This window comes from Salmo salar, chromosome ssa13 (assembly GCF_905237065.1).
Source record: "Salmo salar chromosome ssa13, Ssal_v3.1, whole genome shotgun sequence".
In the NCBI taxonomy this organism is placed as follows: Eukaryota; Metazoa; Chordata; class Actinopteri; order Salmoniformes; family Salmonidae; genus Salmo; species Salmo salar.
This window is the reverse complement of record NC_059454.1, coordinates 34,307,736-34,331,391: the sequence shown is the minus strand read 5'-3', so window position 1 is coordinate 34,331,391 and position 23,656 is coordinate 34,307,736. Positions and strand designations below refer to the sequence as shown.

The 23,656-nt window shown below is 42.2% G+C and overlaps 1 protein-coding gene across 2 annotated transcripts in view; it reads right to left on the bottom strand.

Moving 5' to 3' along the window:
- LOC106567277 (FERM domain-containing protein 4B) overlaps positions 1–23,656 on the bottom strand; it is a 30,618-nt gene that overhangs the window by 2,543 nt on the left and 4,419 nt on the right. For both annotated transcript variants that reach the window (XM_014136386.2, XM_014136387.2), the window contains exons 2-21: positions 11,956–12,021; positions 11,713–11,807; positions 11,449–11,544; positions 11,140–11,224; positions 10,726–10,782; positions 10,609–10,631; positions 7,807–7,890; positions 7,576–7,641; positions 7,011–7,068; positions 6,807–6,893; positions 4,991–5,067; positions 4,732–4,870; positions 4,369–4,510; positions 4,046–4,179; positions 3,609–3,725; positions 2,524–2,752; positions 2,367–2,423; positions 1,992–2,265; positions 1,015–1,787; positions 620–758 (exon numbers count right to left, since the gene is read on the bottom strand). In XM_014136386.2, coding sequence (XP_013991861.1) covers positions 620–758; positions 1,015–1,787; positions 1,992–2,265; positions 2,367–2,423; positions 2,524–2,752; positions 3,609–3,725; positions 4,046–4,179; positions 4,369–4,510; positions 4,732–4,870; positions 4,991–5,067; positions 6,807–6,893; positions 7,011–7,068; positions 7,576–7,641; positions 7,807–7,890; positions 10,609–10,631; positions 10,726–10,782; positions 11,140–11,224; positions 11,449–11,544; positions 11,713–11,807; positions 11,956–12,021 — 2,798 coding nt within the window. The remainder of the gene's footprint in view (positions 1–619; positions 759–1,014; positions 1,788–1,991; positions 2,266–2,366; positions 2,424–2,523; positions 2,753–3,608; positions 3,726–4,045; positions 4,180–4,368; positions 4,511–4,731; positions 4,871–4,990; positions 5,068–6,806; positions 6,894–7,010; positions 7,069–7,575; positions 7,642–7,806; positions 7,891–10,608; positions 10,632–10,725; positions 10,783–11,139; positions 11,225–11,448; positions 11,545–11,712; positions 11,808–11,955; positions 12,022–23,656) is intronic.

Genomic DNA, 23,656 nt, shown 5'->3' with positions numbered 1-23,656 from the left:
ATGAGAAGAGCTGGAGGAACAGGAGGAGGAAGGTGGAGAAGAGTAGAGGATGCAGGAGGAGTAAGAGCAAGTGGAAGGACAGTGGCAAGTGGTGACAATGCTAGGGAGGTCCTGAGGCTCAATATCGTGACAGGCACACACAGAGAGTGAACAGAGGTGACATCCACAAGAGTACCTGCCATTGAGCATGGGGAGGAGAAAACATTAGCAGACAGACAGCCAATTATAAGAGTGGTCATAGTCTTGAGTGAACCACTTCATTTCCCATACTTAGTGATACTGTTGTCAATTCTATATTTAAGCAGTAAGGCCCGAGGGGGTGTGGCATTTGGCCAATATACCACGGCTAAGGGCAGTTCTTCTGCACGACGCAACATGGAGTGCCTGGATACAGCCCTTAGCCGTGATACTGTATATTGGCCATATACCACAAACCCTCAAGGTGCCTTATTACTATTATAAACTGGTTACCAACAAAATTAGAGCAGTAAACATAAATGGTTTGATAAACCACGGCTGTCAACCAATCAGCATTCAGGGCTCAAACCACCCAGTTTATAATAGCCTGTATGGTATGGAAAATGTAGGTGTTGTGCTGTGGTAGGTTACTGGTTATCACCTGGTATGGGTGGGGCTGCGGTTGTAATTGCCATGGGCTCCTGGGTGAGGGTGCTGGGGTGACTCTGTCATGTTCTCATAGTCTGTTACACCCACAGCCAACTGGCTGTGCCAGTTTCCTGTGCTGGTTGATGAGGAAACTAGAAACAGAGACACTTTTTAGTTGGACTAAAGAAACAGACACATACTGGGGAGTCTCAGACAATGACACCCTAACCCTCAACCCTAACCCTAACAAACAATACAGCCTATATTGTCATACAGTATGTTAGGAATGTATGCATTATATTGATCAGAAAAAAACGTGTGCCTCTGTGTTACTGAGGGTGAACAGACAGAATATGTTATTCTGAGGTGACCTGTTGCAGTATGAGGCGAAGCAGGATCTATTCCTACCTGAGGAGTAGGAGGTGGTTCGGCTGGAGTGGCTGAAGGGGGCTGGCATGGTCTGGTATCCCAGGCTGAGCTGAGAGCCGTTGTCATAGTCATACCCAGCCAGACCCCTGCCTGCCTCTCTGTGGCCACCGCTGCGGTGGTACCAGCCTCTCAGGTGCTCAGCCACCAGAGCCTTCTGCATGTTCTTCTGCAAGGGCTCGTTGCGGGGCCCCTGTCTGGTCCGGGGCAATCTCATGGTGGCGTATGGGTTCTGAGCAAGGCTGTCCGCTCGATCACTACTATAGGTCCTGTAGTGCTCGTGTCTGTGATAATTGTGTACTTGGTAGGAAGGGTTGACATTGTAGTGGCCCTCCATCTCATTCTCATACACGTAAGCACCGTTGGAGTAGGGCTCCATGTCTGGACAGGGGTAGCCTGCCACATAGTAAGCAGTCGGTGCATAGTGCGCTGGGGGCTCGTACAAATAACTACAGCCAATATGATTCTGGACCAGATTAGGCATACTGCCTGTGTTTCCATAGACCTCCACCCTCCTGTGCAGCTGATGGTTGCGGGTTCGAGAGTCCAAGGTGCAGTAGTGGGGGTTGCCTGGGTAGTCCAGGCTGGACTGACTGGTGAAGGAGGAGCAGTCCTCCAGGGCCTCTGTGCTGTTGCTCCTGCGGGCAGGGGACAGGGTGAAGACTGGCTTCTCTGAGTCGGTATCCTTTAGTATCCGTTGCTGGGACTCCAGACTGCCACTGCGGTGCCTGAAGGACTGGGAGTTCCCATCCGACCTGCAACATACATGTGTTATTGTCACATAAGCGTGTTGTTAGACGGTTATCAAGCAAATAGTGTTAAGAAATCCGGATGTACAGCATACAGTACTAAATACTTATGATTACAATAGTTTTCTTTAAACATTTGGATGCAGATATTGCTGATGTAGTGACCGGGTAAGGGTTTGGGTAGGCTGGTCTGAGAGGGGGGGGTCTCACCTGAGATGGCTGCTGCTGTAGGCGTTGCGGGTCATAACGGGGGTGGACGGCATGCTGCGTGGGTCCCGTGGAGATCTGGGTAACGTTATGGCGGGGCTGCTGTGTGCAGATGACACCTCTCTGGGGTGAAAATGATGTGAAGCATCCTGGCCGTCAAATGCTGCTAACCTGCTGAGACTCTTGTTGTGTTGGTGATCCAGGGAACGTGCAGGGCTGACCTGAGGGGAGCACTGGACCGACCGTGACCGGGGCCTCGGAGCACCATCAGAGTCATCTGGACAAAGAGACAAAACTCATCGTCAGATGGGATTGGTAAAGGCGCTGTTGCAACAAAGGTCATGTAGCTACTGTATGACTGAAATTTGTCCCACTCACCGTCATCCAGAATCTGACTGTCTGACAGCGAGCTAGTCTCTGAACGGAGAAGCTCATCTAGGGATGAAGGACGAAAGCACATTATAGATGAAAGATTATAGTACAAATCAATAAACTCATACAGTGGAATGTGTGTGTCTACTTTTATCTCCAGTACCTGCGATAATCACAGAGGCTCTTTGGGTAGGCTTCTTGCCTTTCTTGATTCTGTACTTGTTCATCTCATCCTCGACCTGCTGCAGTTTCCTCATGGCGTCCTGACAGTTCCTCCTCCTCTTCCTCTTCACCGTCTTACAGATCTCTGCCTCCGAGGCCAGTTTCTTAGCTGCTTCCACGATCTTCCGCTGCAGAGCAAACCTGCTCTCCAGGTTCCTCAGATAAGGGTCCTACAGATCAGAGTATACATACATCATTATAGACAATATTGCAGCAGAGAACGGCAGATCCATTTCAATTTCAACTGAGCAATTGACATGCATATCCAGTTGAAAATTACAACACAATGTAGCCATAACAACAAGGTAATATTTTGCAGTAGTTTGTGGACGTGTTGGAAAATACAGACGACAACTCATCAACACGTGATCTATACGAAACAGGACAGAACATGAATGCAATCCAATCACATTCCATTCATCACACAAAAACAATCTTTCAGGGTACAGATGTTACTCTGCTTAGAATAATATTCTAACAACCCGGTTCACAACCCTCTATGAGGAAATCATGGAATTCATGTCATGTCATATTCTACAAAATATTAGTCTCTGGTGACAAACATATATAATCCTTTTCCTGCAGTTGAATGACCAAATCGCCCTCTAGTGGTCTCATGGGTGAATGTTATTCATATTTTTAATCATTTCATAATGAACTTTTTTTATTTTTACGCAGACAATTCTGTTATATTTCAGTCTTCTGTGATGTATATAAAGTGTAATATTGGATCCAAACTCAAAATTAAATACATTTCAACTCTATATCTGACATGGTACAGGTGTCTTGTTTTTCCCCCCAAATCAAATCAGAATATAATTTAAGCCCATAACCATGTGTGTGAGATTGTATACTTTTGTTTCAAAGTAGATTTGTTTAAGACTACGAAGAAACACTCTGTGTGACCCTGATTTAGCCCACTGCAGAAAACTTAAGAAGGCCATTGTGCACTTGAGATTTGGTTCTGGGTGCCAAGATTAGCTAAATATATATACATATACTGAACAGTGCCGTTTCAATACAGACCTCGTTGTATGGGAAGAGGTCATCCAGTTTGAAGGCTGTGCCAACTCGCCGTCTGACCTGAGGAGGTCTCTCGCCTGCAGACAGGGGATACTCTTTGGGCAGTTTGCCCGTGAGCTCCTGAAAACACACAACAAAGCATCCAGGTAATTTAGCTTTACAGCAAACAACTGGAGAAAACAGACACACTCTTCACTAAAGGTCCTGGAGATCACATACAAGCTCTTACAGTTACGGAGCGTTTTACTCCAATAGTCTCAACTGACCAAACTAAGGCAATTTATATAGTAGTTTCACTGGTGTTCTACTGAATGAGCCTGGCTGCAAAGAAAAAGGAATTCCTTAACTGTATCAGCTTAGCTCCTCCAGGTGCTCGTAACGAGCAAAATCAATGTAAGCAAGTGTCTACAAGCAGAGAGTAACAATGAGATTTAGCTCACCGCCTCTCTCAAGCAGATTTTCTTCAGCTCCTTTGTTTTCTGGGTCAAGACATCTTGGATCTCTTGTTCCTTCTTCTTTAGCTCAGAGATCTTCTCCTTTTTCTGCTCCTCATCCACTGCTGAATCTGCAGACCCTGTAGTGGTAACATTGTTTACACTGTAAATGTACCCTAGGTCTATTTGCTTGTTTTGGTTGCACATTTTCTAACACAAAGTGCATACAAATACGGATAGATTTGTCCTATCCCTTTCCATATACAGGTATTTCAAAAGAGAAACATTTAGCTAAAGAGAGACTTTGAGCTACCAGAATAGTGGCCCACCTGTTGACGCCAGGCTGCCAGTGCTAGCCATAATGAGGTTGTGCTTTAGGTTATCTCCCAGTCTGGTTATCTTGGTTCCTCCTCCATGTTCTGTTAAATCCATGGCAATATCACCCAAACTTTTCGCTGCACTTATTTTACCCTGTTGGGATGGAGAGATTGAGGTGATTGAGGATTAGGGATTGATATAGTCAATACATACTACAGACCTACACTGTCTTCATGTAAATACAAGCATTTAATCCTACATTAAGAAATTGATCAATTTGGTTGGTATAGGGATGCATAAAGGTATAGAACACAGGTACATTGATTGAGTCAGGACTAAAAATAGATAATATTACATGGTACCTTACACCTTACCTTGCTTTGCTTTCTGTCCAAGTAAAACTGATGCTGACTTATGGCCATGACCCAGATGGTTTTGATCAATGAGTGGCTGGCGTACCATGTGTGGATGACTAAGCCAGTCTGGCCAAATGTACGCTTCGTCACTGCCCGCCTGTATAGAGATAATACATACACCATGATTATTCTCAGGAAGAAGAGCTTCTTTGGTTGTCTAAAGGGAATTCAAATACATGTAGTTGTGATAAATATCTATAGTTTGACTTGCCCTCACCTGTGGGGGTCATTCACCTCAACAGCAAATTTCTTCTCCCGAAAATACAAGTTCTCCAGTTGCTTCCACTGGTACAGCTATGGAGGTAAACACAGAGAGACAGAGAAACTACTGATTAAGGGTTGGTGAAACCTTTCACTTAAACTATGACTGTCAAAGCCATTGTAAATAAGAATTTGTCCTTAACTGACTTGCCTAGTTAAATAAAGGTTAAATAAAATAAAAATCGAATTTAAAAAAAGCCGGCATATGACACCTTTATATGTACTCATTTAAGGTACATGATTAAATTATTACCATGATTAATTACCATGATTAAATCAATGGTGAATCACAACAGATTTCTAAACACTTCTACATTAATGTGGATGCTACCATGATTACGAATAATCCTGAATGAATTGTGAATAATGATGAGTGAGAAAGTTACAGAGGGTCAAAGATCATACCCCCAAAACATGCTAACCTCCCAACCAAAACGAACTGCAAATGCATCCAACAAGTTTGTAGAGTCACAAGCTTGATTTAGTCATTGCATGCAAGGAAAATGGGACCAAATACAAAACTTTTGCCTACTTTATTTATAAGAATCTTTAGGAGTGTCAATAATTTTGACCTGTATCTTTTTTTTATTGCTTGTTAAACAAAATCTATTTCTCTAAGCAATTGTATTAGTATAAAATAATATAATTTCACAATGTTATCCACAAAATATAGCTCAGTATTTGAATTATTTAATCATTATTGCTCATCTTTATCATGGGTGCCAATAATTTCACACCACTGTAGCTGTTTTTCGTTGAACAAATTACATTGTCAGCATCCAATATGGAAAACTGTACCTTCATCTCAGACTCTTACCAGTAAAGGTCCAGTAATTAAATCCTTGCTCTCTGTAATCCTCTCTGTCGAGCTCAAACAACACAAACAACTCCTTCCTTTCCCTTTCCCTTTCTCTCTGCTTCCAACAAGTCTCCTCAGGTATTCTCAGCACTCCGAATGGTAACACCCAGACCCTGCCTTCCTGCCTTTGACATCACAGAAACCCAATCCTCCCTCCCCTCAACACTAAAGGTCTGCCCGACCAGCTCTCCTACTCTCATCATGTTCAGACTCATACGCCCATAGACCATAAACTTAATAACGTGATACTGAACAGACGGATCACAAAGCTGGGTGTTCCTCCTCTTCTTAACATAAGAACACCAAGCTAGAAAACATCCACTGAACCAGAAGAGCGGGTTACACACTTTTCATGCAGGATTCTCAGAATGATAAATAAGTGTACATATATTAACTGGTCAGGACAAAGTAGTGCAGGCATACCTCTGTCCTGACATTGATTTGGTTATGAGTGATAGGTTGTCAGACAGAATTATAATAAATGCAGGCCTCCAAAGTAATGTTTACCTAAAGGGATCGATCAAACAGTCTGGTTATGAACTGACTGTCACTTGGATTTTCAAGTCTGGCCTTGTCTGCTCCAGCTGTAATGAGGGCCCAACCCTGATCAGTGGAATAGGTGATGAATGTGTGCGAGAGGTCTAGTGCTATGTGCCAGAGGAATCTTTATCCCTGCCCTGTCATTTCATCATTCCTCAAATAGACTGATGAAGCTCCTAGCTCAGATATAATTCGACAGTAGCAGGCAGACATCTTATCTGCAGAATGAATCTCCTATATGCCTGTATAAAGGCTATATTGCACAATGACCGCTGTACACTGCCAATAAAATAGCTCATACAAAAACGAATCCTGTACTCCTCCATACTGTAAGTAGAGGAGAACACAAATGGGAACAAACAAATGACTGTACCTTCCGTGGTTTCAATTTGTCCTGCAAATCATACTGGCCAATTCCTTTGTAGCTGATCCCAAGCCACCATGGGATGCCTTGCTTGTCCTGTGAGGCAAAAGCATAGTTCCATGACTGAACTGCATACATCCATTCCCTTAGAGACATCTGATTTTATAAGTGCAATAGCTGTTGTGTGCATAATGCAATATACTGTATTCTTACCTTTACTTCATAATAATGGACACCATAGGTGGGTAGGGATTCCACTAGGGTCAAATACCTGAATTGAAATAAGGTTCTATTACAGTAGCATCCCAAATTCCCTCTTTCATTTTCAAAAGGTGGTTTACCATATAAATATTATAGATGGTACTTTACACAGGACAATGAGAGCCTGATCTGTTAAAGATGCCTACAGTGAATCACAATGATTCACTGGCCAGACAGTAACTGGAGTGGGTTATTGATTTCTATCAGACCTTGGTTGCGAGAAAGGAGATAGTGTGTGTATGTGTGAGTGAGAGAATAAGGGAGAGAGAGAGGAATGAGAGAGTGTGAAAGAGAAGGAGGGAGAGAGCGTGCAAGACAGCGAGAGAGAGAGAGAGAGAGAGAGCGAGAGAGAGAGAGAGAGAGAGAGAGAGAGAGAGAGAGAGAGATGGAAAGAGAGAGGCGTGAGGGGTGAGAGCAAGATGTATGAAGCCAGGGCCTGATGTCTTTTATCTGATGACTTGTGGTGAACAGGCGTGTATGAGAGGGAATGAGGGATCATTGTTTTTCTAATACTCACTTCACTATGGCCTGTCCTCTGGAGACTCCTTTCAGCTGTTTGTAATGCTCTATCACTCGATCCTCACTGTAAAAAGCATGACGAAGACACCTTCAACTCCTAAATTATGGGCTGCATCACTCCTCCCTCTCAGGAATGCATCATAAGATCATTGTCTGCAATAACATTGCTGTTGAGCCACTTCATATTTAGCAGTCTTTCTAAACTAACCAGTTACCAAGGTTAGTTTACCAGTATGTAAGTGATGGGTGCTCCTTTAGCACCTTGTTGGGAAGAGTTGGAAGCTTCTTCAGTTCCGTTCTGGTGGTTTCATCACTGAGAATAATGATTAAACAGAATGGTTATGAAGATATGGATGGTGAAATTCATGAACTAATGCTGTACATAACAGTTTGAAAATTACTATACAGAAAACTATGTAGAGAAACCATGACCGTGCATTGAGGCAGGGGCGGAAATCCCGGGGGGGACGGGGGACACACGACCCCCCCATCCTGGGAAAAATATGATTTGTCCCCCCCCAATATATCACTGAAACATAACTATGTAATTTAAATAATATTAATAATACGCAATGAAAGCAATTGTGCTGATTATAGACACTTAATAGCTCGTTTTTAAGTTTCAAAAGATTGCGACCCCCCCACCCTTTGCCTCACAATGGTTTGATCCACTGCCAGTTCCTTAGCTTGCGAGGTAACGTAGAGGTCGTATCTACTGTCTGAAAGGCACTCAATGCACGTAACTGACGTGAGGTTAATCCAGTCAATCGCGCACACACACTAGCTGAATATGCAGAGCTAGCACGCAAATATTAACTATTAAGCTAGCTAGTATCTATTCCATTTATGTGGCGTCGTCAAAGATGGAATCTTTGCTATCGTCAATTTATTCCAAGATCAGCATGCATGTAAGTTAGTGCTTCAAAGTCCCTGTGATAAGGTTAGCGATAAACTGAACAGAACTTTACTCTCTTCTACCATTGTTTTAAATATATTTAATGGTCTCGTTGCAAAAGCTAAATTGTCGCAAGGGAACTTTTATTTATATATTTTATTTCACCTTTATTTAACCCGGGTAGCAAAGATTATAGCAAACACCACTGAATTGGTGCTCGCTAGCTTTGCAAATTCAGCTATTGTTAGAAGCCAGCCAATATGAAACAAACGATTAAAATTACAAAAGGTTGCAGCATATGTTGTGTAAATGGTGAACTCATACAGCTGTCAACTCTTGTCACTGCAATCCGTTTCACATTTGCTAGCTACCTTTTAGATCGAAGCCCATATAGAATGATAGAAGATAAGATGATAGAAGCCCATCTCCTACTGTAAATAACCTACATACTGTGTGTGTGTAGCCAACCAGGTAGAAAAATGGCAGAAAAATGGCAGAAAAAAGACAGACATCAAAGTATTTTTCAGTACACCAAAACGCAAAGTAAGAACCCTAGTAGCCTAATATCTCAAAGACTAGTTGATAAAATGTTCATAAGAAAGAAATGAAATTCTAATGGAAATGTTTCACAATGATGTCATTAGGCAGAGCAGGCAACAGATGGCACACAGACAGCAGAGTTGGGGACAGATATCCAGGGACAGACTGGCAGAGACAGGGAGTCTCAGGTAAGTTTGTTGAGTCTTTGTTTGGCAACATTATGAAAGGTTCTCAATTTTTTTGACTTGTGTAAAATAGGAACATAATTGGAAAATGCCATGGATACCCCCACTCTCAACTTAAACTGGTGACTGAACTAAGATTTGTTAAAGGCAATGGTATTGCTGTTGTGATTAGTTGTGTAGTTTTGCGTACCGGTAGTTAGGAGTACGGCAAACACCTTATTTCTTTGGTTCCTCAATATACATTTACCATATTAAACGTAGGCTATGTGTTACAGCACTACTTTTGGTGTCCCCCTCAGGAATTGCTCTTGAGAAAATGTAATGTAATTGTCCCCTCCAAAGTTGATATCAGATTTTCGCCCCTGCATTGAGGCCTTCTAAAGTCCAAACAACCTGGAATGAGCTTCTAATGGATATCACCCCTATTCAGTTTGAGTCAGACTGTCTGACCCACAGGTGCAGAAACCTAATTGGCAGACATGCTCCAGGTGCATGGCCACATGGGAAGCTCCTGATAATGACCTAACTTAAGGCCCATTCTCTGTAAGGAGACAGATGGAAATGCAGACAAAGGTCCACAGTGTTCCATAATTCCCTTTCTATGGTTCCACCTGGATGCTCCTTGACAGTAAAGAGGGTGCTGCTGTTGCAATAGAAGCTTTATTAAAGGTGGTAGAGCTATACTGTGAGAATCCAGCCCTGCAGACCTCAGCATTGGCCGAGCTGTCAGTGGTATGAAACTCATTAGAAGGCCTCTGTGAGGTTTTTAACAGCCTCACAAGGCACAACATCACTGCCTTCCCTCTTATAACAGACTTCGCTGTCATTGATTTGACTGTAAGTCTGGAGAAACAGTTCCATTATTGAAGGTCTTTGTTAAATGTGTGATGTTGTCTTGTTCCTTAGATACCTGCTGTGTTAGATACTCATTAGAGTGTACAAAACATTAACACCTTAAGAACACATTTGCTCAGAACAGCCTCAAGTGTTCCACAGGGATGTTGACTCCAATGCTTCCCAAAGTTGTGTCAAGTTGGCTGGATGTCCAATGGGTGCTGGAGCATTCTTAATACATACGGAAAACTGTGAAAAACACTGCAGCGTTGTAGTTCTTGACACTAACCGGTGACCCTGGCACCTACTACTAGACCCTGTTCAAAGGTGCTTAAATATTTTGTCTTGCCCATTCACCCTCTGAATGGCACACATACACAATTCATGTCTCAATTGTCTCAAGGCTTAAAAATCCTTCTTTAACCTGTCTCCTCCCCTTCATCTACACTGATTGAAGTAGATTTAACAAGTGACATCAATAAGGGATCACAGCTTTCACCTGGATTCACCTGGTCAATCTATGTAATGGAAAGAGCAGATGTCCTTAATGTTTTGTAGACTCAGTGTATGTCCTTACCTTGAGAAATCCCCCTTTGCTTCCTGAATAGATATAAAAATAACATGTCAGAAGACGTATGTTTTAGAGTAGCCAATGAATATAAAGTACAAGACCCCAAGCAAATAAGGAACTAACCTGCAAGGCGTTTGCTGCTAATTTGAAGACATTCTCACTTTCCACCTCTATATCCCCCTGTAAGAATTAAATGTTAATCATACATGCATAAATGTACATATGGGCTCTTGAGACACTTTGCAAGTGTCTGTATCTGAGCTCTGTCCCTATGACTAACTCATAATCATCGAAATAGAATTCTCTTGGACTGAACCGATCAGCAGTCTACCCTTACTGACTGTCTCATCTCATTCCAACATAGCTGTGACAAAACAGTGCTTCACAGCCAGTCTGACTGTTTGAGGTTCGGTGGTTTATAAAGAGGGAGAATGAGATGGTGAATCAGAGCAATCTGACCCTTGAGAAACTGAAGGTTATCAGTGTGATTCACTGGTTAGATCAACCCAAAGCAGAATAAAATAACAAGTAGCTTACATTGTAGACGGCAGCTTTTGCATTCAGGAAGAATAATTCCACCGTCGTGTTGTCTTTCAGCAGTGTTATACTCTCGATGTAAAACCTTCGGGGGAAAAGCACAAATAGAGGTTTGAAAAACAATTTGTTGAATTTAATGATAAAATACATATTGCATGCATACTCAATAAGACATTCCTTAATCTCAGCCCCCACTACTAGACATTCCCTAATGTAATAAAACCCCATTCATCATCATCTCAAACCAATCCAGGAGTGCTCCCTACTGGAAGGTATGTGCTACAGATATGGAGATGGTGCCATTGCTACCTGACCAGGAAGTTGAGGGCGATAGGCCCAGTAGACTTCTTAGAGAAGTCATGTTCCAGAACTCTCCGGTCCAACTGCAAGTATTTACACTGACCACTGCAAGAGTCAATGAAGAAAAGTGTTAGATAAACAAACAGCACAGTGAAGACACGCATACAAGCAAACATACAGTATATACACACACACACGCACAAAGACGCACAAACACACACCCTGTATACTCTAACACCCATATACTTACACAAAATAAGCAATGTGACTTACCTGTCATCAGCAAACGTTAGTCCGAAGTATTCCTTCTCTTTGAGGTTAAAATGGGAGGACACCAGATCTAGCAGTTCACGGGACAACAGCTTAGGCTGTGGAATAGGAGATTGTTTGAAGAGGGCATTAGGCCTATCTATTTGAGTGCATTATGATTTTTTGTCAAAACTATTTGAAATTCATAGGAACTAAATTGAATGTTACAATAATCTCAGGGGAAAAAATTAAGATAGTATACTGTACCTGAACCAGCAGCTCGAGTTTCCTGTCGTCAAGGAGATGCACCTGGCAGAGTCTCCCCTCCGTCATCTACAATGGTGGACAGGAAGTTAGGTTCAAATTAAGTTCAGTACTTGTAGTATATGTAGTAAATGGTGTATTGGAATTGATCACGGTCAATCAACATCAACCCTGTTTAGATAATGCAAATCATGACATTAGTAGGACATTTCAGCTGTGTAGAAATCTTGTCTCTGTCAATGCAAATTGGCAAAGATCAAACATCAGCCTTCAAAGAGCGGTTTTGTTTTAGAAATGGTTAGAAAGCAAGTCTTTTTTATTAACAAAGTCCCATATTGAGTAATTCACAGTCCAGAGAGCTTAATCCTGTTAAGGAAATAATCATTGATGTTGTTAATTACAATGACTCCATTGTCTAATGGATTTAGCACTATGGTAACCCAATAAGGATTTAAAGTAATTCTGTACACAGTATCTAGCCTTTTGTAGCATTTAAAAACATACAATACATACACATACAGTACTCCCAAAACTGTCAACATCACATCTAATACCTCCCAAATTATAGCATACAGTAATGCTAAGATATAGGTTTCTCATACAGTACTGCTAAAATATAGGTTTCTCATACAGACTGCTAAAATATAGGTTTCTCATACAGTACTGCTAAAATATAGGTTTCTCATACAGACTGCTAAAATATAGGTTTCTCATACAGTACTGCTAAAATATAGGTTTCTCATACAGTACTGCTAAAATATAGGTTTCTGCTACATCCATACAACCTACAATGGCTTACACATCCATCACAATATCACATAATAGGTAAGACTACAGCAGACAAAGACACACACCTTAACCAGCCCATCTAACTGCCCTCTATTGTATGTGACAGAATAGGGTTGACCAGATGAAGTCCTCCTACTGATCTATAGAGTGCTGCTGTGCCTTGTGGTTCCCCTGGGACTACTGTCTCTGTGGTAATAAAACTACTACCACGCATGTCTGAACACATCCCAGTCCAGTGCTCATCATCCTCAGCATGAAGCCCTTCTTCCTCCATTTCCACACACTGACATCCAACACGAAGCGAGCACCTCTGACCACCAGCTTATCCATACTGCACGGTGTGCACGCTAGCTAACCCTCACCCGGGCCTGGGCTGTCCCTGCCCTGCCACGTCTGGTACCAAACCCAAGTCTGGTTGGGTTTGTTTGCGTAACAACATCAGTGCTAAGTGCTGCCAACCCATTGAGCTAGGGCACGTCTGGCTCAGATGCTAGACTACAAACTGTGCTTTCAGAACGCTGCTTCTGCTAAGCCTGAGGGAACATGGGTCAGCCAGGAGACCTGGTGCAGGTGACTTAAATTGTGGCCAAATTATTTACGCTCTAGGGACAACACAGTGCATGAGGGAACACAGGTGATGGATGGTGTTAGATACCAGACAGTAACTGCACTACTACCTCTTTAAGTAGTCTCCCTTAAGGGCTGTCTCAGACAAGTCTAGTCAGTTTGGCTCCATCTAGATGGCCAGGACAGACAGAGATCAATGTCTGCTTCACCTGCCATATTTAGGCTCATTTAGGCCCAGATGCACGCACACAGGCACCCACACCCACACACACACACACACACACACACACACACAGGCCCGACTTCCCAGTCTGCCATACAGTAATGGCTAAATTGATTGGTTATCTCACTGAAAGGGAAGTGGAACACTCAATCCCACAGTATCACCCGCTGTTGATTATGTTAATTAGCACTCATTCAATTAAGGGCCCTGACTTAAAGGCCATGCAATACTGACAATGTGATAAATTAACATTTTTATGATTGAATGTGAAATATGCACATTCAATGGATTCAATTCATTTTGCGTGACTGCATATAACGCACAGCGAACAAAGACCTACACTATTTGGCACAGTGCATTAACATTGTTCTGCCAGTATTATAGCAGCAGGATGTCTAGTGTCTTTGTGATGACAATACTATCATAGTTGATTCTCTTCAAAACCTGCTGCCAAGAATAGACACAGTTGCATTTACATGTTGACCACTAGGGGGAGCATGGTGATTTGTCACTATAGTACAGAATTCTATGTGGGGCAGAAAATGTCAAGAAATGTTTCTTACTTTTAGGCCCTCATGTGCGTGCACATGTGAGGATTTGTTTCCAATGTGTACTTACAGTATCAGCCAATTTAATTGAATGAACCATCAGATTGGTGTGCCCCCTTTTAACATCTGGGCACAGTGGGCAGCATTAAAGCCTATCTATTTTCATCCATCTGGACACAGCTTTCATCTGGACAAAGCTCTTTTCCAGAAGAACAAACTCAATAGGGCTGAAGATAAATTCTATGTCACTTCTGATGCATTTTCTTTAATTCTTAAAAGTCTAAGCCGTTGGGGGTGGGGGGTGGGGGGTTCTAAGCTGACATGTGGAATTGTTTTTAGAAGGTCATACCATAGATCATTTAGCTACTTGATTTAGAATTTTAGGACCCCTTTAGGTATCCCCAAAAAATAGAAATAAATGATTTGATCAAATATTGAATTTGGCCTATAGCGTTTAATAATACATTCAAAATGTAGAACACCAAATGCATGTTCATGTCTCCCCTTTCTACAGTGGGGTTATATTAGTTTGTAGCCCAAACGGTTCGGACGCTACAGACAAAAGTTGGCACATCAGCGTTACCAACTTCAGACGAGTCCCGTGGGGATTTTCGGGATGTCTCCTGGTCTGACAAACAGTGCTGTAGCTCTGCCACTTTCCACCACAGATATGGAAGGGAGACATAGCGAATGTGGTGGATTGAGACGCATTCCATGCAAAAACAGATATCTCTATCTTAAACAGACAGATTTTGATGGGATCATTTTATTATGTTACTTAGATATAGACTTTAGGGGGTTTTAAAGACCTTGTTTACTGTCAACCTCACACCAAGCTTCATTGAGAGAGAGACAAATAAAAAGAACAATATTTGGAAGTATAACTATGCAGACGTATATCTATACTAATGCATGATGATGATGATATACAGTATATTGATATCGATTGACTGGAATATTGATTCCAATTTTCCAGTAGGCCTACAGTATTAATGTTTATCCAAGACCACTGTCACTGCTCAGTCAACCAAACCCAGTCTATTCAACAGCTTTCAATAAAACACCCCTTGCCTTCAGGGCCGAGACATGCATTAATCCCACATGGCAGAGATGTAGCGGGACATGGTGAAAGAAATGTAAAGGCTTTTTTTTGTCTCTGCTGTCTGAAAAGTGGGCCACAGGCCATGGGCAAGGGACTATAAGTACTGGGGCCTGAAGGCCTGGTTGGTAAAGATAGCTTGTTACAGTGAAATGGTTTAATGTTATGGATTGGAGCTTGCCCTTTACTGCTCTAATATCAACTGTATTGAGGGGACCTAAACATAACCCTCTATAATGCTTGGCTTGAATCATGTCATCGTAAATGACTTGTTTCACATAACTTTATCAACAATGTCACTTTCACGTGACAGTTTAAAACTGTACATGATTATCCACTATGTGAGAACAATGAACATGTTTAATGGCTGACTAAATATTCCAGCATATTGGTGAACAACGTGTTTGGCAGTGCGTGACCTCATTACTGAGGAACCCTTTAATTGGTAAGCGGACGATAATTACACATATACAGTACTTATATTTGAAATAATGTTTTAATTAGCTGCTTCTTTCACTTGAAAAGCTCCATGTCATTCCGGAGATATTTGTGTTGATAACACATTGTAATTCACACAACCTAGAGTATCTGGCTAGTCTAGCAAAGAATCACCAAACTGAGTGCATGATCAATAGATTATACAGTCTGGAAAATAGAACGACAATCATGCATTTTCATGAATTGCTACAGAAGGATTCATACAGACACTGAACAATTTTTTACTTCTGCATGAAACGTCTGGTTTTGTTAAAGATATGTGATGTTGGTTTAATGTCATGTCCTGGTTGTACCCTATCTTATCTCAGTTTCCTGTTTTTATGCATTATTGATGAAACCTGGTCTCACACACCAGCTCATGTCTGCTCTTTAGACTGTTACTGTACATATATGTCCTCTGAACATGGTTAAGACATGTAGCACAGGGCTAAATGCTTGCGATTCATTTTGTACATTTCTATGATCAGGTTCACATTTCCTGGTGTCATGCTGCAAAGCAATGTATAAGACTTAGTCTATATTTTTGTGGTAATTAGCCTCAATGTGTCATGGGTGGATTTGACAACCAGTAAAAACTCATTAGGATCTGAACTAGTTAATATCAGGGTTGTAGGGTTCCCACTCCTAAAGAAAACCAAACACTCTAAGCAGTCAAAACAATGTCTTCCTGTGAGTTCAAGTGCCAGTAAACAGCCTACTAAACAGGATACCCTGCTCCCATGCTATCAAGCCAGGGTTATTGAAAAAGGACCTAATCTAATCACGTGTACTGTAGTAGTTTTCCATTCAGCAACAACACTCTTTTCAGTCAGAGCACAATCGCACAAACACTCTCTGGTGTTTTGACACGAAACGACTGGATGGTTGTAAGGCAAGTGAATTCCCCTCAGTAACTTGTTACTGATATGTGAATGCACCTTTGGCTTCTGCTGGTGACTGGTCATGACACTAGTTGAGCCCCAAAGCAAACATCTACGTGAGACTACATGGAGCAGAATTATTTGAGGGGAGGCTGGGACACCTGTTCACCTAGGCCTAGCACCTTCTGTGATCCTGAGGCAGTGAGCTGAAGGGAGTGGTGCTGGGAAGTCTCCCATATTTGATTTCTCCCTTGGCCTAATTGGTCAAATATAATGGCCGTTGGCCATCATCTACCAGTCTTTATTAGACTGTTCGAAGCGTTTACTGATGTTGGAGAGAATTGTAATATTGGACACAATGAAACACAGGATATTATGCTGCATAAAACTGCTTGAAATATTAATTTTGCTTTTGCAATATCTGCTGCAATAAAATAATTAAGCGATGACAGCCTTCATCTAAGAAGTTTGATTTATGTCATTTGATATTATTGCCATCAACGAGCACTAAGCCCTGAACACTAACCAAGCTGTCTACACTGTCTAATCGTGACAGCTGTAGTAGCAGTATTAGTACAGTAGTAGTAGTAGTAGTAGTAGTGGTAGTAGTAGCAGTATTAGTACAGGAGTAGTAGTAGTAGTGGTAGTAGTAGCAGTATTAGTACAGGAATAGTAGTAGTAGTAGTGGTAGTAGTAGTAGCAGTATTAGTACAGGAGTAGTAGTAGTAGTAGTAGTAGTAGCAGCAGCATTAGTAGTAGTCAGCCGGGCCTCAGAGCCATACGAAACATACTTTTTGTATTTTTGAGCACCTCCTAGACGTAAAGTATGATACCTACTAATGATCTAGTTACTTTAGACAGAAACGAAAGAAGGGATGTTGGTTGGGAAGGATGGGTAGGCGTAATCAGTCTAGCAATCCAAAGGTTTCATGTTTGACGACATGTCAGCGACAACTGTAGCATTTTAGATAACCCTTCCCCTAACCCGTATTCTAAACTTAACCCAGTTCACCTAACCTGCTACATAAATTCACTTAACCTTTGTCGTTTAAGTTCTCCTAACCTATTTACGTTAATTATCCTAACTTTTGTCATTAGTTACCCTAACCGCCAACATAAATTCTCCCCGTAATTCTCCTTTGTTGTTATGGCACAACAAGCAACCTGGTCTCAGATAAAGACGTGAAATACTATATTGTATGTCCTCCAAGATGTATGATAAATTAAGTCATCCAATTCGTACGATATTGTACGACCGGGTGAGACATATGATACTATACGTCCTCTCATTCATATGATATTGTACGACCACTATTCCATTCATAATGCAACCTAACATAACATATCATATTAAATGGAGTATACATATTTACGTACAGAATAATACAAATTGCCCTGAGACCACGTTGCTGCAGCAGCAGTGGTAGTAGTAGTAGAAGTAGCAGTAGTAGTAGTAGGAATAGTAATAATGCCAGTTACTGTTGCTATGCGACTAGCATGAAAAGCTTTTTCTCCTCCTATAGGGTCAGTAGCAGGTGCTGTAGTGAGGGGTTTGCCTGCCTACTGAAGGGGACTGCAGAGTTGTATTATCAGGAGCTGCAGTGACTTTCTGCAGAGCCATGGGAAAGGGAGAGGAGCAGTCAGTCACTGAGGAGCGGGGTAAAGATTGGGCTATGAATGATGGAGGAACGCTGGGACAAGGAGCTGGGAAGCGGGTAACATAACTATGAATCGCAAAGAATTTACAGATTCTATCATCAAAATAAAACATTAGCTGTCAAAACAATAGTATGTTGACATAGCATTATTCATTTTATCGTAAATTAGCATTTACTGTCATCAGTTGTTATTACAGGTATTAGCAAGAGACATGAATCTGAAGTATTTAAAGTTCTGGAGTTGAACAGGTGTATAATACAAATGGATGTTTGAGGATTAAAATTGCCATAACGGTTAAAGTCTTATGCACACAGTTTCATAGAAAGTGTATACTGCCCTACTTAGGGACTTCACAACATGATTTAGAGTATGTCTTCCATGGTATGTCTAAATGCAGGATAACCAGCCTTTCCAAAAATAATCCTCTCTCCAGTCAGTGTGTTTCATGTAGATCCTCAGGAGACTTCATGGTTCCTGAAGGGAAAGCTGCCAACTGAGTGTTGCTCATCACCAGTATCAAACAGCCTCACAAACCGCCTCTCATGTACTGAGGTAGATTCACTGGACTAGAAGAGATGTACATACAACAACAAAAAAATCTATATAGAGCCAAATAAGGATTCTTTGGCATGTCAAATCAAATCAAATTTATTTGTCACATACACATGGTTAGCAGGTGTTAATGCAAGTGTAGCGAAATGCTTGTGCTTCTAGTTCCGACCATGCAGTAATATCTAACAAGTAATCTACCAATTCCACAACAACTACCTTGTACACACAAGTGTAAAGGAATGAATACGAATATGTACATAAAAATATATAAATGAGTGATGGCCGAATGGCATAGGCAAGATGTAATAGATGGTATGGAGTACAGTATATATAAATGAGATGAGTATTGTAGGGTATGAAAACATATAAAGCAGCATTGTTTAAGGTGGCTAGTGATACATCTAATTACATCAGGATGGCAAGATGCAGTGGATGGTATAGAGTACAGTATATACATATGAGATGAATAATGTAGGTTATGTAAACATTATCTAATATAAATAATATAAAGTGGCAAGTGATAAATTGATTACATCAATTTTCCCATTATTAAAGTGGCTTGAGTTGGGTCAGTATGTTGGCAGCAGCCGCTCAATGTTAGTGATGGCTGTTTAACAGTCTGATGGCCTTGAGATAGAAGCTGTTTTTCAGTCTCTCGGTCCCAGCTTTGATGCACCTGTACTGATCTCGCCTTCTGGATGATAGCGGGGTGAACAGGCAGTGGCTCGGGTGGTTGTTGTCCTTGATGATCTTTTTGACCTTCCTGTGACATCGGGTGGTGTAGGTGTCCTGGAGGGCAGGTAGTTTGCACCCGGTGATGCGTTGTGCAGACCTCACTACCCTCTGGAGAGCCTTCCGGTTATGGGCGAAGCAGCTGCCGTACCAGGCGGTGATACAGCCTGACAGGATGCTCTCGATTGTGCATCTGTAAAAGTTTGTGAGTGTTTTTGGTGACAAGCCGAATTTCTTCAGCCTCCTGAGATTGAAGAGGCGTTGCTGCGCCTTCTTCACCACGCTGTCTGTGTGGGTGGACCATTTCAGTTTGTCCGTGATGTGTACGGCGAGGAACTTAAAACTCTCCACCCTCTCCACTACTGTCCCGTCAATGTAGATAGGGGGCTGCTCCCTCTGCTGTTTCCTGAAGTCCATGATCATCTCTTTTGTTTTGTTGACATTGAGTGCAAGGTTATTTTCCTGACACCACACTCCGAGGGCCCTCACCTCCTCCCTGTAGGCCGTCTCGTCGTTGTTGGTAATCAAGCCTACCACTGTAGTGGCGTCTGCAAACTTGATGATTGAGTTGGATGCGTGCATGGCCTCGCAGTCGTGGGTGAACAGGGAGTACAGGAGAGAGCTGAGAACGCACCCTTGTGGGGACCCAGTGTTGAGGATCAGTGGGGTGGAGATGTTGTTACCTACCCTCACCACCTGGGGGTGCCCCGTCAGGAAGTCCAGTACCCAGTTGCACAGGGCGGGGTCAAGACCCAGGGTCTCGAGCTTAATGACGAGTTTGGAGGGTACTATGGTGTTAAATGCTGAGCTGTAATCGATGAACAGCATTCTTACATAGGCATTCTTACATAGTTATGGCAGTGTGCAGTGTGATGGCGATTGCGTCGTCTGTGGACCTATTGGGTCGGTAAGCAAATTGGAGTGGGTCTAGGGTGTAGGTAGGGTGGAGGTGATATGGTCCTTGACTAGTCTCTCAAAGCACTTCATGATGACGGAAGTGAGTGCTACAGGGCGGTAGTCATTTAGCTCAGTTACCTTAGCTTTCTTGGGAACAGGAACAATGGTGGCCCTCTTGAAGCATGTGTAAACACACCAGCCAGCTGGTCTGCGCATGCTCTGAGGACGCGGCCGGGGATGCCGTCTGGGCCTGCAGCCTTGCGAGGGTTAACACGTTTAATGTTTTACTCACGTTGGCTGCAGTGAAGGAGAGCCCGCAGGTTTTGGTAGCGGGCCGTGTTAGTGGCACTGTATTGTCCTCAAAGCGAGCAAAAAAGTAGTTTATTCTGTCTGGGAGCAAGGCATCGTGATCCGTGACGGGGCTGATTTTTCTTTTGTAGTCCGTGATTGACTGTAGACCCTGCCACATACCTCTTGTGTCTGAGCCGTTGAATTGTGACTCCACTTTGTCTCTGTACTGACGCTTAGCTTGTTTGATTGCCTTGCGGAGGGAATAGCTACAGTGTTTGTATTCGGTCATGTTTCCGGTCACTTTGCCCTGATTAAAAGCAGTGGTTCGCGCATTCAGTTTTGCGCGAATGCTGCAATCAATCCACGGTTTTTGGTTGGGGAATGTTTTAATAGACGCTGTTGGTACGACATCCCCAATGCACTTGTTAATGAACTCGCACACCGAGTCAGCGTATTCGTCAATGTTGTTGTTCGCAGCAATGCGGAACATATCCCAGTCCACGTGATCGAAGCAATCTTGAAGCGTGGAATCCGATTGGTCGGACCAGCGTTGAACAGACCTGAGGGCGGGACCTTCCTGTTTTAGCTTCTGTCTATAGGCTGGGAGCAACAAAATGGAGTCGTGGTCAGCTTTTCCAAAGGGAGGGCGGGGGAGGGCCTTATATGTGTCGCGGAAGTTAGAATAACAGTGGTCTAGGGTTTTGCCCGCCCTGGTAGCACAACCGATATGCTGATAGAATTTGGGGATCCTTATTTTCAGATTAGCCTTGTTAAAATCCCCGGCTACAATAAATGCAGCCTCAGGATATGTGGTTTCCAGTTTACATAGAGTCCAATGAAGTTCTTTCAGGGCCGTCGATGTGTCTGCTTAGGGGGGGATATACACGACTGTGATTATGATCGAAGAGAATTCTCTTGGTAGATAATGCCGTCGGCATTTGATAGTGAGGAATTCTAAGTCAGGTGAACAAAATGACTTGAGTTCCTGTATCCTGTTATCCTCTCTAGGGTAGGGGGCAGTATTTTCACATCCGGATAAAAAACGTACCCGATTTAATCTGGTTATTACTACTGCCCAGAAACTAGAATATGCATATAATTTGATTTGGATAGAAAACACCCTAAAGTTTCTAAAACTGTTTGAATGGTGTCTGTGAGTATAACAGAACTCATATGGCAGGCCAAAACCTGAGAAGATTCTGTACAGGAAGTGCCCTCTCTGACCATTTCTTGGCCTTCTACACTCTCTTTATTGAAAACAAAGGATCTCTGCTGTAACGTGACATTTTCTAAGGCTCCCATAGGCTCTCAGAAGGCGGCAGAACGTTGAATGATGACTCTGCAGTCCCTGGCTGAAAAACAGTAGCGCATTTGGATAGTGGTCGATCTGAGAACAATGAGATGGGGGCGCACGTGCACGTGAAGAGTCCATTTTCTTCTTTCAGTCTTTGAACGAAAACAACGTCTCCCGGTCGGAATATTATCGCTATTTACGAGAAAAATCGCATAAAAATTCATTTTAAACAGCGTTTGACATGCTTCGAAGTACGGTAATGGAATATTTTGAATTTTTTTTGTCACGACATGCGTCCGCGCGTCACCGTTCGGATAGGGACCTGAACGCACGGACAAAACAGAGGATATTTGAACATAACTATGGATTATTTTGAACCAAAACAACATTTGTGGATGAAGTAGAAGTCCTGGGAGTGCATTCTGACGAAGAACAGCAAAGGTAATCCAATTTTTCTTATAGTAATTCTGAGTTTAGTGAACGCCAAACTTGGTGGGTGTCAAATTAGCTAGCCCGTGATGGCGAGCTATCTACTCAGAATATTGCAAAATGTGCTTTTGCCGAAAAGCTATTTTAAACTCGGACACCGCGATTGCATAAAGGAGTTCTGTATCTATAATACTTAAAATAATTGTTATGTTTTTTGTGAACGTTTATCGTGAGTAATTTAGTAAATTCACCGGAAGTTTTCGGTATGTTTGCTAGTTCTGAACGTCACATGCTAATGTAAAAAGCTGGTTTTTGATATAAATATGAACTTGATTGAACAAAACATGCATGTATTGTATAACATAATGTCCTAGGAGTGTCATCTGATGAAGATCATCAAAGGTTAGTGCTGCATTTAGCTGTGGTTTTGGTTTTTGTGACATTATATGCTAGCTTGAAAAATGGGTGTGTGATTATTTCTGGCTGGGTACTCTCCTGACATAATCTAATGTTTTGCTTTCGTTGTAAAGCCTTTTTGAAATCAGAGAATGTGGTTAGATTAACGAGAGTCTTGTCTTTAAAATGGTGTAAAATAGTCATATGTTTGAGAAATTGAAGTAATAGCATTTTAAGGTTTTTGAATATCGCGCCACTCGATTCCACTGGCTGTTGACTAGGTACCCGAGAGAGGTTAATCTCAAAGGTTCTTTGTAGATCTTTTTGAAGAACATGATAGGGTTTTTTATTCTGGTTAGCCATATTATATTGTTAAAATTCCTTAGATGTAATTATTGTTTTAATTGACAAGTTGAATCAGGTGCGCTAGCTCTAGAACAGATGGGAATCCCTGAGGAGAGAATTGACAACCACTGGTTTAGACAACAGACAACTGACACAAGGCCATACGTGAGTCTTTCACAAGACACAGTCACTGGCCTTAATCATATACACTTGTTTAACATGTAATGGCATAATACAACATATTAGATAAACTGTAATGACACTCTCGCTTACAGTTGCACAAAAGGAGCTGTGCGCAACCACACCCCAAAATATTAGAATGAGCCCAGGCCCTAGATTTTAAAGCCCTTATGTGAACGGCAAAGAACCATTGAAGGGCTCAAAGGGTTCTTCGAGTCATTATGGCTCCACATAGAAACCATCACCCTTCCCAAAGAACCCTTGAGGAATCCTCTTTTCTTAGTGTGTAGAGGCAGATATCTAGCTGAAGTATCGGCCTAAGTGGTGTATGTACTGTGGGACTGA